Source organism: Tetrao urogallus (genome assembly GCF_951394365.1).
Source record: "Tetrao urogallus genome assembly, chromosome: 13".
NCBI classification, from domain to species: domain Eukaryota; kingdom Metazoa; phylum Chordata; class Aves; order Galliformes; family Phasianidae; genus Tetrao; species Tetrao urogallus.
The window spans coordinates 16,695,614-16,719,566 of record NC_136826.1 but is presented as its reverse complement, the minus strand read 5'-3'; the positions used below and the strand labels follow the sequence as shown (position 1 = coordinate 16,719,566).

At 57.5% G+C, this 23,953-nt stretch overlaps 1 protein-coding gene across 6 annotated transcripts in view; it reads right to left on the bottom strand.

Annotated features, from left to right (window-relative positions):
- Positions 1 to 1,002: 1,002 nt before the first annotated feature.
- DLG3 (discs large MAGUK scaffold protein 3) overlaps positions 1,003 to 23,953 on the bottom strand; it is a gene marked incomplete at both ends in the record, with an annotated part of 40,613 nt that continues 17,662 nt past the window's right edge. Inside the window, 18 exons of one of the 6 annotated variants that reach the window (XM_079541736.1) lie at positions 1,003 to 1,109; positions 2,723 to 2,814; positions 3,555 to 3,664; positions 4,154 to 4,326; positions 4,407 to 4,508; positions 5,184 to 5,234; positions 5,617 to 5,658; positions 8,883 to 8,982; positions 9,577 to 9,652; positions 9,831 to 10,007; positions 13,917 to 14,031; positions 18,653 to 18,755; positions 18,879 to 19,035; positions 21,340 to 21,499; positions 21,641 to 21,785; positions 21,890 to 22,026; positions 22,241 to 22,410; positions 22,811 to 22,935. In XM_079541736.1, the coding sequence (XP_079397862.1) occupies positions 1,003 to 1,109; positions 2,723 to 2,814; positions 3,555 to 3,664; positions 4,154 to 4,326; positions 4,407 to 4,508; positions 5,184 to 5,234; positions 5,617 to 5,658; positions 8,883 to 8,982; positions 9,577 to 9,652; positions 9,831 to 10,007; positions 13,917 to 14,031; positions 18,653 to 18,755; positions 18,879 to 19,035; positions 21,340 to 21,499; positions 21,641 to 21,785; positions 21,890 to 22,026; positions 22,241 to 22,410; positions 22,811 to 22,935 (2,142 nt within the window). Of the gene's footprint in view, positions 1,110 to 2,722; positions 2,815 to 3,554; positions 3,665 to 4,153; positions 4,327 to 4,406; positions 4,509 to 5,183; positions 5,235 to 5,616; positions 5,659 to 6,443; positions 6,490 to 8,882; positions 8,983 to 9,576; positions 9,653 to 9,830; positions 10,008 to 13,916; positions 14,032 to 18,652; positions 18,756 to 18,878; positions 19,036 to 21,339; positions 21,500 to 21,640; positions 21,786 to 21,889; positions 22,027 to 22,240; positions 22,411 to 22,810; positions 22,936 to 23,953 lie in introns of those variants that run through there. The other 5 variants (XM_079541737.1, XM_079541739.1, XM_079541738.1 and 2 more) reach the window with 5 other exon arrangements.

Sequence of the window (23,953 nt, the reverse complement as noted above, 5' to 3'; positions counted from 1 at the left end):
CAGCTTAAAAAATAAGTTAAAAAACTGGATTTTATACCCGTTCAGTTCATTATTAACAAGAGAAAAAAAAAATAAATGGAATAATGAAAAAAAAACCAAAAACAAAAGCCAACACAGCAACACAATATGGTTTTGGTTTAACATCAGCTTAAAAAAATAGAACTAAAAGGAAACCTCTCATGCAAACACATACGGTGGCGTGTAAAACAATGTGCAATTTAATATGTAGCATCATCCATTCTCTCCCTCCGCAGCCTCCTGTTCAGTCTGTGGCTCCTGGGTCAGCCCAGAGCTCCGGGCCCTTCTGGGGGGCTCTGTGCTGCTCCCCAACCTGGGGCTGCTGGCAGGGCAGCAGGAGATGCTCGTGGTGCTGCCAGGATCGTTTCTGCTCAGCGGGTGGGACAAAGAAACTGAAAGATCCTTGCAATCACACAGTACCTTTGAAGAGGTCCCTCAGGTTTCCTAGTCCACACGGATATATATATATAATATATATATAATATCTTTCTCTATATTATATATAAATTACATATACAGATAAATAAAATGCCTTCTTGCTGCCGTTCTGTCGCACTGCTCAGAGCTGCTAGGCAGTCACACCTGGAAGAAATGCCCTGGAGCTCTGACACTGCTGTGTTCTCAGAGTCCATTGTTCCACTTGTTTCTTATGTCAGTCCTCAGCCGCCTCCTCCCTTCTGGATTCTTGGTTTAGTTAATAATAATAATAATAATAATAATAATAATAATAATAAAAAACGACTCTTGAATGGGTTCTCATCTGTCTCTAATGGAGCAGTGGGAAGGTCCATGCAGGGATGGTGGGAACAGTCACGTGATGAATGAGATCAGTTCATCCCAACAAAAGAAACAGGACTAGAAAACTCAATTTTGCGACGATCTAAAAAAAGGGGGCAGGAATCGTTTGCACATCCCCCCCCCTTAGGGCAGAGGGCACAGGTGGGGTGGGACGTCAGAGATGGTCCCCGCAGGTAGGGGACAGCTTCAGAGCTTCTCTGGGGACGGGACCCAGATGTAGTGCCCGGATTGGTCCTCGATGATCTGTTTGATTTTGCTGTAAATCTCTTCCAGAGAGTCTCCTTGTACGATGGCTGAAAGAGGAGAGGAAAAAAAACAACCATCTTGAGCAAAGCCACCCGCAATGGAAAGACCTTCGCTGCAGCAAAGGGGCCAATAACACACAGCCAACAGTGAATGCAGAGCCTGCGTTGGAGGAGCTGAACGGGCACGCGGTGACACAGAGGGTTAATGCAGGGCGGCCGAGGGGATTAGCAGAGCTGCTGGCGCGTGTGAAGTGCCAGCCAGGCTCTGCACAACGCTGCTAATCAGCTTTGTGAGCCGTGTCCCAGCGCTGCTGAGCTCCGGGCAGTGGGCCCAGGGCAGGGTGTGAACTTCCAGCTCTGCTCCGTGGTCACTGCCTCCCCCCTCCCCACCACTCGGAGCCAAGCGCTGTACCCTCGCATGCTGCATTCGCCCACCCCGATCTGTTCCCCTGCTGAGCTCCTGATTGTTACTTCTGTGCTTCATGACAGTGCTGCCATGCTGGAAAAAGCCAACTCCTGGCTGCTGCTCCTGCAGCAGTGCTTTCCCAGCACCTTGCTGCTGAGCGTGGACGCAACACAAAAGGCTTCTGCGTGTCTCCTACATCAAGAAATGGACCACAGCTCTCCGGTCCCTCAGCCTGCAGCCAAGCCAGCACCATGCTCCAGTGCCTCACTGTAAGGTCCTGGCACAGCATTTCCTACAGCATTCACCTCACTGCCCATTACAGACTCCTTTCAACCGGGCTGGGTTTCAGCCAAGAGCATTCCTTCCCCAGGTCAGCCTCAAGCCTCAGTGGCCACGTGAGGCTGACGATGGCGTGCTGAGGGTTTGGCAGGACTGCAGTGCACATTTCCTTTGTGTTTGCTCTTCCTGGAGGAGCAGCCTGCAGCTCTGGAAGCGTTGCCCAAGGCAGAGTTCTGGGGAAGGCTCTCACACTGTTTGTACTGCTGCATTTTCTCAGCTGCGATCCGTATTTGGAAAATGTTCTGCCTGGGATTTTTTACAGTAGCTGTTAGGTGAGTAATGCAGCATTTAGCAGGATTACCATTCCTCGGCTTTGGAGGACGCAATTACCACAAAGGGGGCAAAGACGGAAGAGGAGTTGCTCTGCCTCTTTGCCTGCCCATGATTTTCCAGCATTAATCACACTGCAAACGTTAGTTCCTTAACGCACAAGGATGCCTCTGTCATGAGTCCATCCCTCGACTGCTCTTCAACACAGATTCAGGAAGCCAGCCAAACTTCCAGTCCTTTATGGAAGATGTTTCATAATAACTCGGGGCAGCCTCCATCATTTGGGTCCCTGGTTCTTACCTTTCCTCTTTAAACACGACCCTCCTCTCATTCTCAGTTATCCACTGATCTACGTTGCGCTTCCCCTACCTCTTGCGTTTTTCATTTTTATTACTATTACTGAAGCCAGCGTTGGGCTTTCACAACCTTGGAAAATCCTGCCTGACAACTTCTGCCCTCCTCTAGACCTGGCTTACTCTTATCCAGTGATCTCTGAACGGGCCCTTTGTGCGGCCGTGCTGGCAGAGCGCCGTTTCATTTTGATGGAGCTGGACATTTTCTCATGACCCTGCAGTGCTGGTGGAGCTCACAGCTGCCAATTGGAAAAAGGTAATCCATCACACACAAATGCACTCGGGACGCTCACCTGTAAAATACTCTCCGAATTCTTGCTCGAGTTTCATGGCTTTGTCAAAGACCTTGTTGGCCTGTTCGTATGTCTGCCTCCGGTTCATCTCCCTGCAATGCACAAGAAATAGAAACTCAGCAATGAACAAAAGCCAAAAACAGCCCATGCCACCATCCCTCTGTTGCCAGAACATGGAAAAGTCCATGCAGCCCTCGGAGTTTGCAGGACCACTGGGGAAATCCCCTGCCTTTCCACATCCTGTCACCACTCTCCTTGCCTGGGCTCCTTCATTTTCATACAACGTCAAAATGAGCAGTTCTAAGGCTGCTGGCCTGAAAAAGGGTTTTTCCAGTCCCCTTGGTGCCAGCAGTGTCCCTTCTGACCTTAAAGTCCAGCTCTAAGTACAGAACTTCCCCACAGATAATACTGTTGATGCTTGGAAGATGTGCACACTCAGGTTTTCCCCAGGGCAATGAGCAGCGGGTTGGGCTGCAGGAAACATCTCCAGCCATTCCAGCACTGCGGGCTCTCAGCAGCTCTCCTGGCTGCCTTGGGGCCAGCAGAGCAGGGTCCATCAGACACGTTTGGGAGCATTACTCTGCTGCCACAGAAAATCCTCTTTGGTGCAAATAAAGGGTTTTTAAATCAGAACAATCCACGGAGATGGGATGTACCCACAGCATCAGTCCAACTGTGAGACCAGAGACACAGTAATGAGCCCAGCTTTGGTGTACAGGGAACGTTCAGCATCACCAGCAACATGTGCTGCTTTCTGAAGCACAGAGGCAGCAGAAGTACAAAGGCCCAACTTTCCAGCACCACCCACCCCAAAACGCGTTGCTGCACTTACATGAGCGCTTCGATGGATTTGGGTTTGATGAAAATGGCAATGGGGTAAAGTTGTGCTTGTTGCAACCTCTTGATAGCATTGCCAGATACATCCAGGATGCAGTGTTTTCCCTGGAAAGGAGACGATTGGGATCAGACCTACCCACACAGTCTGCTCTGGGCAGAGAACAGCTTGCTCACAGGGACATGCTTACAAAAGAGAGGAGCCTCTGAGGTGAAACTCTGCTCCTGAGACACCGGGCAACTCCCACAGCCCTTACATTCCTGTCTGCTTATGGTAGGACCACAGCAAGGTGAGGGGACTCGATTTTTCCCTGGACACTTACAAAGCTATTCCCAAGCCATCAGTGCACCCTTATGCAGGAAACACTACTGGTCCACCAAGAGCAGCTGGCGTCCTTTGCCCCATGAACTCCTGAACACAGAGCTGGTGCCCCAGTGCTGGTGTTTGGGTGGAGTTGGGCTGAAGGAGACAAAGCACTGAGGTGGAGCAAAGCAGCCACGTGGGCTGCATAGGGATGCGGTCGCTGCCCTTCGTTAGGAGCATGGGGAGAGGAAGGACACTGCAGATGCATCCCTGGGAAGGCCAACGACACTCACCCTCTCTGCGACCGCCCGCACCGACTGAATGCTGGTCCCATAGAGATTGTCGTTGAACTGCCCGGCCTCTATGAACTTGTTGTCCTGAATATCCTTCTCCATCTGTTCTCGGGAGACGACAAAGTGGTAATCCTGTCCATCCACCTCATTGTCACGCCGAGGCCTGGTGGTGTCTGGAGGAGAGAAGGCGTCAGGAGCAGAACCGGTGCGACCCACCCGAACCCACAGGGCTCTGCCCTCTGCGGGGACTCACGTGGCACGCAGGAACCAAACTTGTGTGGAAATTCAGAGATGAGGTCGTCGTTAATTCGGTCCTTCGTGGGCCCCAGGATGATCACTGGCCTGGCGTAGTGAACTGCAAACAAAAGCCACAGCTCAGAACAGCCCACGCTCCGGGAAGCTCCGTGGAAGTTCATCTCCCGGTTGTGTTCAACATCATCCACATCCAACCCAGGCGATGCGCACAGGCAGGTGGATCACAGCATCTCCATCCCCTCTGGCAGCGTGCAGCTGGCCCAGGTGCAGGAGCTGCTCCAGGGAAGGTGCCACAATCTCACAAGTCAAAGATGAGCAAAGCTGCTCTGCTGCTCGAGGCACAGAGCTGACAACCAGGATATGTAGACATGCAAGGCTGTGGGCCCTATGAGACTGATACAGACGCTGGCAAGGACAGACTGCTGAGGGGGTACTGCTCAGAACAGAATCCTTGGATATCCCATGTTGGGAGGGATCCACAGAGCTCACCAGTTCAGCTCCTGCTTCAACACCTCAAACCCAAACCCTGTGTCTGAAAGCATTATCTGACACCCCCTGAACTCCAGCTCTCAGGGCTGTGACACTGCCCTGGGCAGCCTGTTCCAGTCCCACTGCCCTGTGGTGCAGAACCTTTTCCAAACCCCCACCTGACCCCATCCTCAGCAGGGGTCAAACCCAGCTCTACTGAGCTGGAGATCACCCCAGCCAGCCATGCACAGCACAGCTGTAAATAGAGGAAGGGGTTTGATGCCCACAACCCAGCACAAGGACTTACTTTCTTGCCGTGTCACCGGCTCGTATGACAGGATAGTGTCCTCTTGTCCTTCTGAAACAGAGCCAAGGAGAGGCAGGTGAATGTTGGCAGCAGCCTCCCAGCCCCAGCCACCCCTGGCACTGAGGACAGGCTCTCACACCCATCCAGTATCAGCCTCTCCTCCTCCACTGCACGCTTGGATGTGAGTGGGCACAGCTGTGGGCACACTGCAGGCACTTAGAGGAGCACTGGGGATGTAACGGGAGCACTGGCTGCAGCCAGACCCGAGTTATCTTGCACCCCATAACCCGAGATGGCAGCTGGCCCAGCATCTCGGTGCCACCAGCAGGAAGGAACAGCCTCCGAACAGAAACCACCGGGACAGAACGAGATGGGAGTGCAAACACACACACACACACACAGAGGTGAGACAGCAGGAGAGACGCACACTTACTGGAACTGCTCTCGCTGTCACTGGTGTTTGATGTCACGCCCTCTGCAAAGCAACCAGAGAGACCATCTTCAGAGCCAGCGCTCACCAAGGGCACACGAGCTGGCACCCAGTGCTGCTGGCTGAGAGCAGGGCACACCACCAGAAATGCACCCTGGCACCCATGGGGAGGGCTGAGAGAGGGGTGCTGGGGCAGGACAAGCAGCTCTCGCCCTTTGTCCCTCTCAGGGGAAATAGGGGATGTGCGGGGGGAACCTCTTCTGCTCGGCTATGCTGAGAGATGGGGGAGGTGCTGGGAGCGGGGCTGCAGGCAGGGCTGGCGGGGTGCAGCATGCACATGGAGGGCAGGGGTGGGGAGCTACCTGCAAAGAGGGGCCGGGACTCACAGAGACGAGACAGTGACAGGATGGGACAGAGTTCGGGGCTTCGCTTTGCTTCGGCTGATCCCAGTGCTGTGACCTCCCCACAGAGGCTGGCTGCTGCCCTGCTGCCCGCCCCACTCGGCACAGCTCCGCAGGGTTTGGGGAGAGCAGCCAAGCAGCTCTGGGCACGTGGGCAATCATGTACCATCAAAGGAAGATGGCACGATGCCTCCGCCTGCTCCCGAGGGTGCCTTGGGCAGGCCCCTGCGTGTGCTTAGGGCACAGCCAAATCCCCCAAGCAAACTGCCCATCCCCTCCCCAGTGCAGCACCTCCAGAGCCCTCTGCTGGGAGAGGCAACCAAACCCACGGGGTTCCTCGTGCCCTGCACCCAGAGAAGCACAGCCATCAGGCACCCCCGCGTGTGCTGGCAATGGAAAGCGAACGATGCGCGTTGCAATTCCACTTACTCAGGTTCTTTGCTCCATAATAATCGTCACTTAACCCAGGGAAGTCCTGATTTCACAGACAGCGAGAAGGGGGAGAGGGGGAGAGAAGAGCGCAGGAGAGGGGCGGTCAGAGAGGAGGGGGAGAAGAAGACAGAGCCAGATGAGCATTAGTGACAGGAGTGCAGAACGGCCCAGAGCTGTAACTGCAAGTGATGTTAAGAAACATTTCTCTGTGGTGACACTGGCAGTGGAGCACCAACATCTCACCACGCGCTGCTGACCCCCCCAGCAGACCCTCACACCCCTCTGGCTGCACCTTGAGGCCATCGTGGGTCCCCTGAAGCTTCACCACAGCCCCAAGGCATTTCTCCATACAGCCTCACTTGGTCTTTTGCAGCATGAAGCTCTGCTCTCCTCTAGGCCCCTCTGGAGGGGAAAAGAGCACTGCCACACCTCTATCAGCACGGCCAGGGGATGCTTCTCCCCACCTGTGTGCATGAGCTGCCCACACCCCAACACTTGCACAGTCTGCAAAGACAGAGAAAGGTTCCCCCTGCTGCAAGCATTGCAACAGGATGGGCAGCACAACAGAGCCTGGCAAGGGAGCTGCCTGCAGGCTGCTCTGATGCTGCTGGCAAAGAGTACAGCCCGCCCCGTGCCCATGCCATATGTCCTGCACTGCAGGGCTGGCCAAGAACAGTGCCTCAGTGACCTTCAGCTGCAGGCACCGAGCTGTGCTCCATCAGCACCCCTATGCCCTCCTGTTCTCTGCTGCTACAGCACCTCCAGCACAGGTCACATCCTCACTGCTTCCCACAGCCACCAGCCATGGCCACGTCCTGCACGGAGAGCAAGGTGCCCACGCTCCACAACAAAACAAGGGGAACCAGGACAGGAAAAGCTTCCTATGGCTGAAGTCTGTTCCATCAGTGTCTCTCCAGCATGCCACAGGCAGCGAATGCTGTGAGCTCAGCCACATGCCCTGCAGGAATCTGAGCACACAGACTTCACACATCATCACAGCCATCATGCTGGCTGCTGTCACTGAGACCTTCATGCAGCCTGGCTGAAGGAAGTGGGCACTGCCCCACAGCACCTGGCTCCAGCTGCTCTCTGCCAAGCCCAGGAGGGCACCGGAAGGGAGCACACGATGTGCTGGCACCTGGGCACGGACACTGCTCTGCCTTGCCCACTTACTCTCCTCTTCCCAAAAACGCAAGGCCTGCAGCGTTCTCTGTGAACACTCACTGAAGGAGCGGATGCAATTTAGCACCTGGAAACGGGAAAGGCTGGGCACAGCTGCCCACCTAACCCAGCAAGGGCAGGCTGTTTCATCCTTGCGACGGAGTTTGTTCCAGAGGAGCTGTGCAGCTGCCTCTCAGTTTTCCCTGGGTGCCTACTGCAGGCTCCAGCATTCCTGATGTCTGGACTTGGAGCAACAAGCTGAACACTTAGCATAGCTCTCAAGCCTGGAGGTGCCTCGAGGTTACACCCCCACCCCCTTCTCCCATCCTCATCTACACACGAGATGTGTCTGTGCACAGCCCTGCCTGCCAGGGAGAGGGGAGCTGCGGCACAGCCTGCCCTCACTGGGAGCCCTGGGTGAGAGCTGGGTATTCCCCAAAATCTGCAGCCAAGATGTGCCTCAGCTGCTGAGTGTGGGCAGTGCTTCTGCCAGCAAGCGCACACATCCCTCATGGCCATGGGGTTTCACCTACAGGAAGGGCTTGGAGACTGTCAGGAATACGTAGCAGAGAGTCACTTCTATGGGAGACAGTGAGCACAGCCAGGATGTTCCCCCTCAGCCCAGGACAAGGGACAAGCTCCTGCACTGCTCAGCCACCCCTTGCTCTGGAAGGGGAGCAGCCCTTGGCAGGCACAGGGAGAGAGCAGAGCCCACAGCATATGGGAGAGAGCAGGAGGAGGCAGAGCAGAAGTTTAGGCAAGTGTAAAGTTATGAAAGGATGAAGACATCAAACATGAGAGACAGAAAGAGAGAGCCAGCCTGTGCAGAGACACGGCCAGAGGCAGTTGGGCTTGCAGCAGCTGGGTGAGCCTGCCTGCACAGGGCACTCATGCCTGGTACTTCAGCGGGTGCACAGGGACACGAAATGCAGCAGGAGGTCCCTCACTCGGTTGGCATCCACCCCAAGCGGTGCGGGAGCTGCTGCTTTGTTTTCAGGCTCAGGCTGCTCCTTAGCTGCCAGCAGGGTTGATGGGCACAGAACCTGACCAAGCCCTGGGCCACATCCGTGCCTGACGGTGGCTGGGAGGGCAGCCCGGTGGTACAGCAGGGCACGTGCATGGCCTCAGCCTGCCTGGCAGGAGCAGCACAGTTTGGCCAATGCAGGCAGGTACTGGGCTCGCTGGCTATGGGAACGTGGCAAATCTCCCCTCCCCGAGGCAGGAGGTGGGGCTCGGAGGGTTGCACGTTGCCCTCTCTGGCCAGCTGCTACTTACGTTCCTGTCCGCTGCTCTCCTGGGCCAGGTTCTCTTTGCTCTTGTAAAATGGAAACTTTCGAGAGAGGCGGAAACTCTTTTTACGTTTCGTTTTGATCGACTGTGAAGAAGATGGAGATGGAAGGGAGGACAGAAAAAACAATGGCGTTTAACGCATGCGAGGAAAATTAAAATGAAGAGACAATGAGGAGCCGTGTCAGGGCGGTTACCCTGAAATGAAATCATGGAGATTACATGAAAACTGTAATGCAGGGAAAAAAAAATTAAGTGCGGAGAAAAAATGCGTTTTAGGGATGTTGGGAAGCTGGTGAGCCTCTGCAGGAGGAGCACGGCTGTTCTCCCTGCCTCATCCGTTCACTCCATGCAAGGGAAGCTCTGCCAGCACCAGGCACCTTCAGTCAGCTCCCAGCCATCAGTGCTGTGCCCGGGGCTGTGCTGGGACGTGCTCTGCTCCCTTGCCACCGTGAGGACGCCCCGCTACCAAACCACAGTCCTTCATCAGCACCTTCACAGCTGCCCCAGCTGCTCTGCTCCCACCCCGCGCGCTGCCGAGGGGAGCCGTGCCTGAGAAAGTCCACTGCACTGCTCCTTGCCCTGGGACAGCTCTGGCTGCCCTCCATGGGAGCACAGAGCTGCTCCGACTCACCCTGCCCCACTACAGCACGCCGTCTCATTGAGCCTGCTCAGCACTCACCCGGTTGGACTCTATCATGCCGGTCCTGGCGTGGAATTTCACTGTTTTCAACCGCGCTCTCTCCTTCTTCTCCACCCTGATTGGAAGTTAAAAGGGAGAGAGATGCTGCTAGCCCCTGGGATGCCCATAATGCTGCACATATTCCTCATGGTGACACCACCAGATTTGCCACACAGCACAGACCCAGAAGCTGGGTCCTGGGGCTCACAGGACCAAAGCACCATGTGAGCCAGCTCCTGCTGACGGGCACTCACCTCTTCTTGCTGGGGATGACTCCTATCTGCTCACTCTCACCATGAGGTGTCACAAGCCTGGCTTGCCACCACTCATCATCAGAGGCATTGATGACGTGCAGGATGTCCCCATAGGAGAAGCTGAGCCCCTGGCTGGGTAAGCAGCTGTCCCGGGTCCGGTCATAGTCAAACAGAGCTCTGCAAAGGAGCACAAAGAGGAGTGAAGCCCTCCCCTACCAAGCAAGCAACAGCACTGCAGACCTCATAAGGCCCAGAATGAAGTGCTCACCATGAACCCCCCACAGAAACGACAGCCCTGGACCAATAAACCAGCTCTTGACATGAGCTGCAAGCAGCACACAAACAACACAGATGCTGAAGAAGGCTGCGGTCAGAAAGCAGTCAAACATTCAAAGTTCAGCGGCCTCGAAAATATAACAGGTCATAAATGGTACCCCAAGGTTTCCTTCCCTGCTGGCCACCAGGAAAGCAGCACACGAGGGAAAACCCAGCTGCTCTGTTCAGGGGGCGAGACCCAGCACCCTTCATCAGTAGCAAAGCTGTGGGCCAGCAGAAGGGAATGGAGAGCCTGCCCTGTGCCATGACAACAAGGCTGTGAGATGGCCAGGAGGTGATCGTGCCCTGCTGCGGGAAGAAGTCACACCAACGGGCTGCAGGGCACGCACAGCCTTCGCTTTCATTTATGTGTAGAGGTATTTCATTCCAGAGGTCTGTGAATTATGAACGCAACTCGATGTTTACCTGATTCTACAGCTATTTCAGATTTTTAAATGCTTCCCCTAAGAACAGCTTACTTACTTACAGTAAAAGAGCTTCATCTCCAATATTAAATTACCCAGCTGCAGAAAAGATAATTGTTTTTTAAACTAAGGAAGAGGAGCACTAATGCTCTTCCTGTGCAAGTGACTGGAGCCTTATCGCCTGCCTGCACTGCAGCCCTTTGCCTCAAGCTGCTTTCAGGGGCCTCATTCTCCCAATGTCTGATCTCAAAGCAGACCTATTTTTCCAGACACATCCATTCGGCAACGAATGGAAACAGCTGAGCAGCCATTCGGAGCACTGTTGCTGGTGGCACAACTGGGAGCCCCACTTTCATCCCCACGAGGTCAGCCCCACTGCTCCCCCAGGCAGTGTGGGGCACGTTGAGCGCTTCTCAGCCAGCTGCCAGCCTCATCCAGGCAGAAAAGGGGGAAAGCCATAGTAACACCACCCTCTGCCCTGCTCATCACCTCCTTCCACTACGAGGAACCCCGAGGGGGTCTGAAGCAACACAGCACAAGTCACACTGATTGTCGAGCTGAATCCTTTTAACTGTGGCTCCATAAATAGTAAAAGCAACAGGCGCTGGGCACCAGCCTCCTGCAGGGCGAGCTGCCTAGCCGGCTCTCTCAAAAATTGCTTCTCTACCACATTCAATAAGAACTCTCTTCCCAGCCAGCATGGCAGAGGAGGGTCAGCATAGATATTCCTCCCTACAGTGGCTCCAGGTGAGCTGGGGCTCCACTCTCCTGGGAAGCAGAAGAGCAGCACCAATTCTCACACTGCTGTGAAAGCTGCCACTGTTCCCAGTTTTTCCTACTCATCCTGACTGGCTAAATTATAACCCCATGCAGAGCTACTGCAGGAGCAGCTATGGAGCGATCCACCTTTGACTAAGCAGATCTACCCGCAGGTCCTTATTTCTGGCAGCAGTGTCAGTGTGCAACTGCAAAGCACCAGCTCATCTTCCAGATCAGAAAGAACCTTATCACAGGAACTGCCCCCTGTGAGCATCCCGGGACTCAGCATCACCACACGTCTTCTGCCTCCCAGGCACCAGCACCTGCCTGCATCAGGATGGTGAGCTCAGGTGCCAGATCTCATCCACAGGGCTGAAATGAAGGCTCAGGCACAGAGCCAGCTCCTGCAGTAGCTCTGTGCTGGTTTCAACCGGGACGCAGATGAGCAGTGGAGCACTAAGCAGTGAGCTGGATGTGCTCTTCTTGGGTCACATCCTTCTTCGAGCACGGTGACCCAGGACCAAGAGAACAGGAACCTTCTGTGCCAAGGCCTGACGGGTTGATGCAGCCCTGAGGTTGCTGATGCAGCCACCAGCTTGCTCTGCTTTCTCCAGCTTACTCGGGCCGTTGCTGAGAGGCTCCTGTGCTTGGCCCCACAGGAGGACAGAAACACACATGGCCCCGAGCACAGCACGTGGCAGCCGGCAGTGCAGCACCGCGGGGCCCTTCAGCTGGAGGCAAGCAGCCCTGCCAGGCACTGCTCCCTGCCAAAAGATAAGGCTGCGTGCGTGGCTGGCACGCCCCAGCCAGACCAGCGCCATTAAGAGTGAGGAGAATGCAATTAGGAGGAAGGAAGGAGCAGAGAACCGGCCGGGCAGGTTCCAGAGCCAGCAGCACCCTCAGCCCCACTGCCCGCCTGTCAGCTCCCAGCTACAAGACGCCCGCTGCCCAGGCCTGGCCCTGCTCCCCTCAGTGCCTGCACGGGGAACTCAGTGCTGGTGGATGAGAAGCTGGCCTGCCGGAGCCAAACAGCAGCCCTGCGAGGCCCAGCCCTCCTCCACACAGCCCCATCACCCCCTGCAGGAGCAGCAGCCTGGCCGCAGGGCAATGGAGCAGCACCAGGCCTGCTTGCAGAGCCAGCACTAAGCCGTCCCAGCCCCTTCCCGGCCCAGCTGCTGGTGGACTTTGCCCTGCAGCAGCGCCAGGAGCATGCCCTGCCCAGGTGGGCTGTGAGCAGCAGGCCCCACGCTGCCCCATGCACCCTGTGACCGGGCGGTGCTGACTCGAGCAGTTTGGTAGCACGTCCCATAATTGAGGTCCTGTCCACAAGGCAGCGGCTCGGCTGGTTTCAGGCAACCCGTGCTCGAAACCACCCCACCCAGAAGGGCTGGGGCAGCTCTCACACGCTCACGGCTGAGGGTGTCAGCAGGGCAGCAGATCACAAATCCAGCAGTGCCTTGTGAAACCACGAACTGCAGGAACAGAACGCGGCTCTGCCCCACGTCGATCTGGACGCGAGGTCCCCGCACCCCCAAACCCTCCTGCAAAGCACAGCCCTGCTGCAGGACACGCAGCCTCAGCTCTCACCATCCTCCCTGCAGGGAAAGAGAAGCATCCCTTGCTTTGCCAACCCTCACCCGCAACCCAAGGTGAGGAGTTGCAGGATTATTTTAATAAGCAAATTACAATTGCTCATTAGCTGCCACCACACTGCTTCTCACTGCAGCCAGCCGGGAGATGGCGGGGCAACAGCCAGCAGGGCGTGGGGCATGCAGCAGTCACGGAGGCAGCGCCATGCGGCTGCTTAACCCCTGCCTGCTCCGTGCCTGGCTCTGAACCAAAAGCACAACTTGGAATCAAAGCCATAATCCTCCTAAGAGCTCATCTCCCCTCCAGCCAGATCCCGCTGCATGAGCAGCAACAGAGAAGCCAGTTAGCACAGAGCAGGTAGAGGAGAGCGCTGCCTGCATCCTCCCTTGGACCTCCCCATCCCCAACAGCTCGCCCTGGGACGCAGCTGCCTGGCTGCAGCACAGCCCAGCTCTCTGCACAGCTGCCTGTTTAAAAGGTATTTAAGTGCAGAGCGCTCAGCCCTGACGAAAGAATGCCAAACCCACTGCTGTAACTCTCCGAGCTCCATGCCTTATTTATAAAGCTTGCTTCCCTCGCCTCGTAGCAGCAGGGCAACACGTCCTCTGAAAGGTGCAATGCCCACCAGGTGCAAGGATGCAATCCTGGCTGCTGTGGGTGCCCCGGCCCATGGATGAGTTGCTCGTCTGCAAGGTGACACATTCTCCTTCCTCGTTCCCAAGTGCTGGGCACACCCAGAGGAAACACAGGCACCTCCTGGAAAGTGCAGCCTGTGAGCACCTGCATCCCACAGCCAGGCACTGCACAGCCCTTGCATGCGCACTCAGGAATGGGTCTCCTGGCCGGAACTGTGACAAAACAGGAGTGGGTCCCACATGGTTACATGCACCCAACGACCCCTCCCTCAGGAGGGTGATCTCTTCCTCCTCGATCTGTGAAGGCAGCAAGTGGCCTCAGATCTGGAGATGGCACTGACAGCGACATGGGATGGGTCTTACCGGACATAGAGGGACCTCTTCTCGCTTGTCCGAAGTGAGCCAGAGCCAGAGCTCATGCTGCTGTTCATCATCTGCTCTCTCAAGTCGTGGATCTTGGACTCGAAGCGACTGTACTCTGTGGGGAGACAGAGGGTCAGTGCAGGCCGGGGTTGCCCCCAGGTCTCTGCCACCAGCCCACAGCCAGATGAACCCAGGAAGCACCAAGAGAGGCAGCCACAGCCTGCCCACAGGGCATCTTGCCCACGAACCCATCCTTCCTCATACACAAACAAGGAGTGCTGGCAGCTGCCCTGCACACTCCTGTCCCAGGGCTGAGGTCGCCTTGTGGAACACTTAAAAAAAAAATAAAATGCAGAAAGAGTGAGACCTCACAGGGGCCCATCAGCTGCAGGCCAACACAGCATGGCCGTGCAGCACGGCCCTCAGCTCGGCGGCAGTCCCCAGCCTGCCTGTGGCTTGGGATGGGGAACAAAGCGCGGCCTTAGGAAGGGAAAGGAAGAATTCACCTGTCCTCACCTACATCCCAAGCAGCGCGAGACCCCTCAGAAGCCACCAACACCTCCGGCAGCAGCAGGACGGGAGCTGCCACCACCTGCAGCTCCTCCCTCCGTGCTGCTGCGACCTTCAGCTGGGTGTAAAGGTCGGCCCCAGCACACAGGGCGGAGGCAGCAGCCCCACTCACCCAGGGTAGACAGGAAAGGTGCTGCCAAAACTTCCCAGGATTGGAGATACGTGGAAAACTTTTGGTTATGAAAGCCCCCAGCAGTGCCACGAGTCACACCAAGCACCTGGGCTCACCAATTCTGTCCCTGTCTGCACACACTCTGCAGTTACATCCCACATCCTGGTGCACAGCAGGCTGTGTTTGAAAGCCCCTAACCATGCGCAGAGACTGCTCCTTCAGTGCAGGCACACGGTGGGGTTATGCAACTATGGGTCAGCATTTCTTGGCTATCAAGCCCTAAACTGTGCAGCCAGAGCCAGTTAAGGATTTCCCTTCTGTACAGAATTGCTGCATTTTTAATTAAAAACAAAACAAAAAAAAAACCAAACAAAAAAAGATGTACCACAAACCCCAACCCGCACACAAAAACTCCACGCTCACACAGAGGAGCTGCGCTGCAGCCCCAGCCTCTGAAGCTTGCTCTGCTGGTTTGCTTCAAACCCCAAACGCCAGCATATGCGGTGCAATGTGAACCTGCATGTGGGACAGCTTGACGAGCCATCTGCAGGCTGCCTGCTGCTGCGCTCTCCTAGGGGGGTGTTCAACCAGAAGGGTTAAGCAAGCCAGGTTTCCTCCTCTTTGCAGCTCTCAGACAGCAGCTCGCCCTGCAATCTCACAGCCCCTCTGCGTGGCTCAGGGGCACCCATGCTCTCCTGGCCCATCTATCTGCTGAATTTGCTGCACCCCATAAGAAGCATTGCATCCACCCTTGCTGCTGCTTCTCCCCTTAACGCTCACACTGGAAGAGGCAGGCAGCCCAGGGCAGGGGGAGGGAAAGAAAGCAGATGGATTTGCCTAATGTAAGTCAGCACTGTTGTACAGATGCTCAGAGGCACGTTAAAATTTCATGGGCAACGCTCCATGACGTGAAAGTTCATACACGGGGTGCAATTGCCTGGCTCTTACGGGGAAGCTGCTGTGAAGAATGCTCCTGTGCAGGCAGGGGGAGGTGCAGCTCACTGCTGGGGCTCCTCAACTGAGCCGTGTCCTGCAGATGGGGCTGCCACCTTCCCTGACATGCTGTGTGATGCTCAAAGGCTTCCCCCCAGGAGAAAGAAGGCAAGCTGCAATGCTGAGCACCCTGAGTAGCACAGACTGCAGCTTAACAGGATGCAGGAACCCCCTGTGCCAGCAGGCACTGCCTCCAACATCGAGCTTTGAAAGCACAGCTGGAGCCTTCCTGCAAGGTTACCCTGGGAGTGAGCACTTGGCTGCAAATGGGCCCCCCCTTATCAGCATGCAGGATCAGCCTCCCCAACAATTATCAGCAGATAGCCTCCCGCAAGCAGAGCTTCTATCTCTGCCCACTGGCTCCTATCCACTTTGCCTCTGCATCCTGGAAGCAGAGGTGCTGCGTGGCAGAGCCTCACCTGGGAAGCACGCCCGCTGTACAGCAGGGAGGTGAACATCAGCAGCTCTTTGCTAATCCCCACCTCTGACGCTCCCACAGCACTGGATGCGTTCAGGACACCCTTATCAACACTGAAAATATGCAACAGGTGAACTCACTCCTCTTGTTGCAAGAGGACCTGACGCCAGCAGGAGCAGCACTTTCTTCTCACCACCTTACAAGCTGACAAAGTGACACAGCGCTCTTATGTCCCTCCCTGCTCCAGGGCTGCCCTGTGCAGGTGCTCCGGGGAGGGCCCTGAGCCCACAGGGCACAGAGCAGCCCCCATCTCATCCCCAGAGAAACCTTTGGCCTCTGCATTCTTCCACGAGAAAGCCCAAAGGGATTTGGGCTGCCCAGGTTGCAAAGCTCTGGGATTAGACATCCACAGGGCCATTGTCCGCTGCTCTCTCTGCCCTCACAGAGCAAAACACATCCTGTTTTCAATAGCGCTGGCTTCGCTTCCACCCAGACCAATGCTCGCTGCCATCCCCGAGCTCATTTCCCTACAGAGCTGCTGTTTCTATGGCAAACAAACCCAGCAAATGGAGTCGGTGTACAGCAGCGGAGCTGAAGCGCAGTGGGGCTGCTGCCCCCCACCACACACAGGGCTCTGGCCCTGATCCCCTGTGTGGCTGTTCTGCAAAGAGTGCAAGGGGAGAAAGAGCTGTTAGAGAGCAGCAGAGAGCAATCCCTAAGCATACACGGAGCCTGGTGCACGCGTGCTGCTTTAGGTGCAGGAACAACCTGCATGGGCCGGGCAGCCATGAGTGCATCCCAGAGGCCTTCCAGCTGCAGCCCATGCAGACCCCATGGTGAGCTCAATGGCTTGCCTTTCACTGTGAGCACAGAGTGAGCATGCTCTGAGCTGTGTCAAAGCACGGAGACAAAGCAAGCATTACAACTCCTGAAAGTCGCAGTGAGGTCTCTGCAGGCCCCTTCCAGCAGCACACTGCGCTACCACGCCAAGTTTAGCAAAGGATATCGAAGCTTCACTCCGCAGGGCTTCAAGGAGGTGGAACTGCCAAACCCATCACTAGTGCTAACAGCAAAGTCCACAGGGAGACACACTCAGCAAGAAGGGACTTCACAGACAGCCCAGAGCAGCATGGAACGGAACAATCTCACTGCAGCTCTGGGTCAGCGCCAGGCACAGAGGCTGCAGCTCCCAGTGCCGTCCTTCCCCAGCTCTGTGCTCACAGGGCCCCACCAGGAAGGCCCTCACACCCAAAACTGATGGAAGCAGCCTCACAGCTGCGCGGAGGTGGGACTAAACCAGATCACAGCTGGAGCACACCTATGTTGTAGGTGTGACCTGCACAGACCACGCAGCACACAGTGGGGTTCTGCAGCCCCACATCACTGCAACAGCACCCAAATTCCAGGCACTGCTGCACATCACTGCCATAGCAGAACACAGGCCAGAAAGCAGCAGCTCCAAAGCACCGACACCTCAACCCGACTCCAGAGGGCTTCCAAAACATTTCGTCCCATCTGACATTTAGAAACTGCTCTCGTTCACGTCAACGCCAAATCTCAAGTGGGGAACAGAGCCAGAAATACGAGAACGTGAAACGCTTCCTGGAAAGAAGGAGAAAGAAAAAAAAAAAAAAAACAAAAACCAAAACACAACACGAAAAGAATGAAAGCAAAACAAACAAAACCACACCCACAGCACACCCGTGCGTGGCACTAACGGCTCCGGAGGGCCCCGCTCCGCCGGGACGGGGCACAAAGCGCAGCGACACGCGGCTCCGGAGCGGTGCGGGGCTCGGCGCGGTGCGAGACCAACCGGGCGCAGTTCTTTGTCCGCCGCGGGCACAGAGCAGCTCCGCGCCCCACGGGGGTTTTCCCCCCGGGCGACTCCCGGCAGCATCGACGCCTCCGCCGGGTGAATTAGAGGCCGGCGCTAAGGAAGCGTTGTTGTTAGGGTAATGCCGGGGTGCTGCCCGCGCCCTGCTTGGAGCGCGGCCCTGGGATGCTCGCAGCCGCACCGAGAGCCCCCCAAGGCCCGGCCCGCACCACGTACCGGAGGAGCGGCACACGGCAGGCGGCCCCGCTCCCTCTTTCAGGCCCCGGGGCCGAGAGCTGGAGAGGTCCCAACCGACGCCGCTCCGGCGACCCCAGCGGAGCCGACCCCCTCCCGGCGGGGCCCAGCCTCCACGCCGGCCTCGCTCCAGGCAAAGAGACCCCCGGCACGTTCCGGGAGGAGGGGAGGCGAGAACCGGACGGCGGGCGGGGAACGCGCAGCCCCGCTCACCTGCAGCTCGGCGCGGTGGGAGGCGGCGGCGCCCCCGGCAGCAGCCCCCGAGCCGCCCGGCCCGCACACAAAGCCGCGCAGGCACAGCCGGCGGGACGCCGTCGCTCCGCCCCCCGCCGCGCCGCCCAATCACCGCCCGCCTTCCCTCCGGGCACCGCCTCCCGGCCCCTCTCCGCGCCAATCAGCGCCTCGCCGGGCCGCCCCCTTCGCCCGCTCTCTCCGCGCGCCAATCACCGCCCCGCCCCCCTCGTCCAAGCGCAGAGCCCCGCCCCTCTCTTTGCATACAGCGCACCACCCCCTTATTTACGCAGGCCACGCCCCACGCTCATTCATTTGCATACTAGGCTCCGCCCCGCCGGTACCTTCGGGCCGGTACTGCGCGATGATGGTCACCGTCTGCCCCGCCCGCTTCAGCGCCGCCGCCGCCTGCTCGTGGGTGGCGTTACGGAGGTTCACACCGTTCACCTGCGGGGACAGCGCCGTGCCCGGGCTCAGCGCCCGCAGTCCCGCACCCCCCCCCCAGCCCCACCGTACCCAACACACCGGCGACCCCGGGACAGCTCCGCCCCCTCCCATCCCGCAGCTCACCGACAGGATGCGATCTCCCCTCCGCAGCTCCCCGCTGAGGTCGGCGGGGCCTCCGGCTAGGATGAAGGACACGAAGATGCCCTCTCCGTCCTCTCCCCCGACGATGTTGAAGCCCAGGCCGGTGGAGCCTTTGTGCAGGATGATTTTCCGGGGCTCTCTGCAGGGACAGACACGGGGACATCACAGTGAGGCCACTTGTGCTGGGATACAGGAGGGCTTGGGGTGACACGAGATGGAGCACAGATGGGGACAGAGGGCCGTGGACGTGGCAGTGTCAGAGCATGTGAGGGTATTGGGGACGATGCCAGCGTGGAGTGAGCACACCCCTCGCTGCACACAGGACGTTCACAGCACAGCCCTGCATGGCACACGAGCAGCCCCGAATTTTTTGGCGGTGACTTAATTCTGGCGCAGCTCAAACAATAGGCAGGCGCTGGCAGAAAGGCCGCCCGGCCCCGCAGCCATCCGGCGTTGATTTTCAGCTAGGAAAAAAAAAATCAGTGCCATCAGAACGACAGACAGCAGCTCCTTGCTTTGGCAGCCGGCACGGCACTGGGACCGTTGGTGTGGGGTGGATGCACCGGGCTGGGTGTCCTGATGGACTGAATGTCGCTTGGACAGCTCAGGCTGTCACCTTATATGGAACATGAAAAGCAGAAGACGGACATTCAGACAGACGGACACCCAGCCCTGCCAGACCCTCCCAGCTCTCCTCTCAGCTCCTTGCCCTTGTCCCCACACCGTACCTCGGCTCACACTTGCTCCCATGGCCCTGCCGCTGCCTGGAAGGGGACGGCTGTCCCCGGTAGGACATGGAGGAGGAGACGTTGACGGTGAACATTGTGGCACGGGGCAGGAGCTCCCCAAGCTCTCACCCTGTGGTTCTGTCCTCTGTTCCCACCCGGTGTGGCTGTAGGGCACTCAGCTTCTCAATGCCATGCCCACCCTCGGGATTTTTATGGAAGCACAGAGGACGGACATTCCGGCGCCGGTTAGACCCTGTGGGCTTAACCCCTTCCTGCCCCCCACTGCACCGGGGCCGCCTCTCCTTCCAGCAGCACTCAGTCCTACAGCTGTGTATCACTGGTGGGGCAGGGGCTGACCCCTGTGACCTTCAGAAGATACTGAGCTCAGCAGAGCTCAAGGCTCAGGCTGGGGTGCACAGGCGCTAGAGAGGACTGGGGAAACCCCACTGGGATCGCTGGGTTCCACAGAGGCTCAGCCACATTCCAGGGCTGCTACCAGCACTCAGCTCCACTGCTGAGTCCCGCATCCTTGATTTGCTGCTGCTTTGGTGTCTGCCTGGGAGTCAGCTCGGTGTGAGCACTGCCTGCTGCTGGAGCCCAGCGGTGAAGGTAAAGACGCTGCAGGAACCAAGGGGAGGAAACAAAGCCCCGGAGAGGTGAATCTCTTATCCCAGCTCTCAGTCACAGTATGCGCTCCAGACACGCTGGGCAGGACAACGTTCCTGCAGATGGATCCTGGACACTGTGGCACTGACACCTTGACCTGAGTGCTGCACACAGGGTTTGAATTTTGGGGGTCCTTTGTGTAGCCTGGAGTTGGACTGATGATCCTTGTAGGTCCCTTCCGACTCAGGATATGCTGGGATTCTGTTCCAAGCAGTCCATGCAGGGAAGGAGGAAGCAGCCAGGAGCAGCTCGGCAGCAGTGGGGTCTCGGCAGGGCAGCACCATCCTCTAGCGGCCTCCTGCTGCACTGTGCCCACCACGCTTCAGGTGTCAGGATGCTCTCGTCCCTTTCTGGCCCATAAAGATCCATAAATGGGATCGGGATCCCAGAGAAGGGACAGATGAAATGGTGGCACTGGGAATCAGTCCCTTCGGTGGTGCAATGCACATGGAGAAAGCGGAGCTCCTGCAGCACTGCATCTTCCTGTGGTGCCCCGGCAGCACATGAATGGCTGCATCCAGAGAGGTCACTGCATGCATCAGGGTCCAGCTTAGCACTGGGAGGTGAGAACTCAGTGGGGTGGATGTGATGGCTGGGGGTCTCCGAGAGGACCTGCCTGCCTCCTGCTCTAGGATCCAAAAGCACCACACAATGGGGCCATCCCAGCTCTGATGAGGCTGCAGCAACTTCAGTGCCACATGGCAGCCTTGCTCATAACAGCAGAGCCAGCCCTGCTCCTGACCTGAGCATCAGCCCTGAGCACATAGCATCCAGCCCTAGCCCCACTGGTACCAAAGTGGGCTCAGCACTGGCCCTGGGGCTCACAGTGGCTGGGTACAGCTGTCCTGGGACTGGTGAACACAGCAAGAGGAGATATGGCACTACCAAGATGACCCCCCCAGCCCCTCCCTCCCTGCGTGGAGCCCACAAATGGAGTCTTTCAGCCCCAGCAGAGACTCAGCACATGACAGGATGCAGGGACTGGGTCAGAGAGAGAAAGGGAAGGAGGAGAAGGGGCAGGGATGGGGATGCCCATTTGCTGTTCTCACCTGGTGAAGTCTTCATCCCCGATCATGTGCCGAGGGATGGGCGAATACCTGGAGGGGGTCACCTGTGGGGGGGCAGGGTATGCAGGCTTGCTCTCCACACCACCCAAATAGCCCAGACTGGAGTTATGGCTTATGTGGTTGTCAGCCAAGGCTGAGAAGGCTGCAAAGAGAGGAGATGGGCATCAAGAGCAGGAATTGGCCTCAGTGTAGATGTGGAGCCCAGTCCAGCTCCAGCGTGTGCCATCCCCATCCCTGCTATGGAACCCCCCGTTCCTGCAGTGCAGGGCTGCTGCCTACGTACTGCTGGCGTAGTCGGGGGGCGCGTACATGTCGTTGAGGTGCAGGCTGCCAGGCTTGGCCACTTTCAGGTACACCATATCAGAAGTGTTCTTCAGCGCAGCCACCGCCTCCTCGTGCCGCACGTCCTGCAGGTTGGTGTTATTCACCTGCCACAAGGCAAAGGGACAGTAAGATGCGGTCAGACCCATCCTGGTTGGGATGCTGGGAAAGGGGACAGGGGAGAAGCGTGGAGGTGTGGGTTGGGACTCACCGCCAGCAGCCGGTCCCCAATCTGCAGGCGTCCGTCCTTCTGGGCAGCGCCTCCCTCGATGATCTTGGTGATGTAGATGCTGTTGTCCCCGGGGATGTGTTGATTCCCAATGCCCCCCGCGATGCTGAAGCCCAGTCCTGGGAATGAGCAGGAGGGGAGGAGAGAGAGGAGGGATGTTTGGCCGCAGCCAACCCTGGGCAACGGGACACCTTCTCACTGTGAGCTTTGATGTGGAGCTGCCCCACACCTTGCACTCACAGCATCCCCCCTTGTAGCATCCTATCCCGCAGGATCCCAGCCCACAACACCCCCCACGCCAGAGGGACTCCCTGCCACAGCCCCTTTGCTCACCTTTGGGTCCCTTCATCAGGTTGACCTCCATGATGGTCTCCGGTGGGGGCTGCCGGCGCCGCACAACGAGCCGCACCACGGGGCCTGCTTCCTTCAGGGCCTCCACTGCTTTGCTGTGCACCACCTCGGAGACGTCCACGTCGTTGACCCGCAGCACGCAGTCATTTACCCTACAGACATGGTGTGATCCTGAGCTCCCCAGCATCGCCAACCCTGTGCCACCAAGGTCACCTCCGCCACCCAGACCCTTGCACAAGGGGAGCTGCTTAAGTTGGATGGGTCCTGCGCTTTGGGATGTGCCGGAGCCAAAATGTGGGGTGACAGCAAGGTTCCTCCTCCTGGGGTGGAGGCTATGGGGGAAGCAGGGGAGGCAGTCCACATGCTGGAGAGGGGAGAAGGATGGATCCAGCACTGGTTAAGAGCCAGAGCCAGGGAGGAGACGGGATGCTGATAGCAGGAGGATGTCTGGAAAGGGGACCTGCCCAAGGAGAAAGGGCTGGAAGAAGGCAGATTGAGAGCTGTGCAGTGGGAGCGGGAGGCACGGTGAAATCCCCATCCCTGCACACTCACCCCAAACGTCCATCCATGGCCGCCGCTCCCCCGGGGATGATTTTGGTGATGAAGATGCCGGGATCATCTGGAATGTGGGGGTTGTCGATCCCTCCTGCTATGCTGAAGCCGAGGCCAGAGTTACCCTGCAGGAAAGCACATGGGGCATCTGTCCCACGCTGTCCCCAAAACACAGTGAGTCCCTGGGCTGGGCTGCTCCGTGCAGGCAGTGGATGTGTGGCCGAGGAAGATGGGTGCTCGTCAGCCCAGCTCTCAGTGCGGAGCGCCCGACAGATGGAGCAGGAGCGTGGGAGCCGCCAGGACCTCCCTCACCACCACGTCTCTGTGAGAGACTGAGCTGGAGGACGAGGGGGTGGTCCTTGGCGGAGAAACCTCCCTTTGCTGGCAGATCCTCAAGAGGAGACACCACCCGCACGGCCCATACAGAGAAGGGGGGCTTGGGTCAGGTGCTGGCAGCCTAGTGGCTCCTGCAAGACCACTTTGAGTCTTAACATCCAGTGAGACGTGGGTATTACACGTGCTCATGGCCCAAAATATCCCCAGTTGACCCCAGCACTGCTGGTGCCCAAATCTGCTCTAGGGAGGCGTAAGGATGGAGATGAAGCCTTGCTGGGAGGAAGGAGGGAGCCCCTGTCCCAGTGCTCGCCGTGTCCTAGCAGTGTCCCAATACCAGAGGTATTTCTGTTGCCCAGTCCTTGCTCACAGCACCCTGCTCTGTCACACACTTCGGAGCGCTGCTCCCAGTGCCATGCTTGATGCAAGCAGACAATTACTGTTTATTTTTTTCTGCTCTGCCTTGGAAATCAGATGGCTTGTTGCCTTGTTTTCTCATGCGGAAGAGCTGACACTTAGTCACATCCTACCAGGCCTGCCTCTCATACGCAGCCACGCTCGGGCCAAGTTCTGTCCTGGCTGCCCGGCGGTGCTGCTCATCCACAGAGGGAGGGGAGCCCTGGGGGCCCCTGCATGGACCCATGGCTGGGATGGCTGCATCCAAGCAGAGGCTCCAAAGGAGGTCTCCTGACAACAACGTGTCCAGCTCAGGCCATGATTCAGGAGGCATTTGTTACTATTCCGATAATCTAGAAGAAATCAAGTTCATGAGATTTGTTTGCCGGCACTTGGGGCTGCTGGAGATGTGGG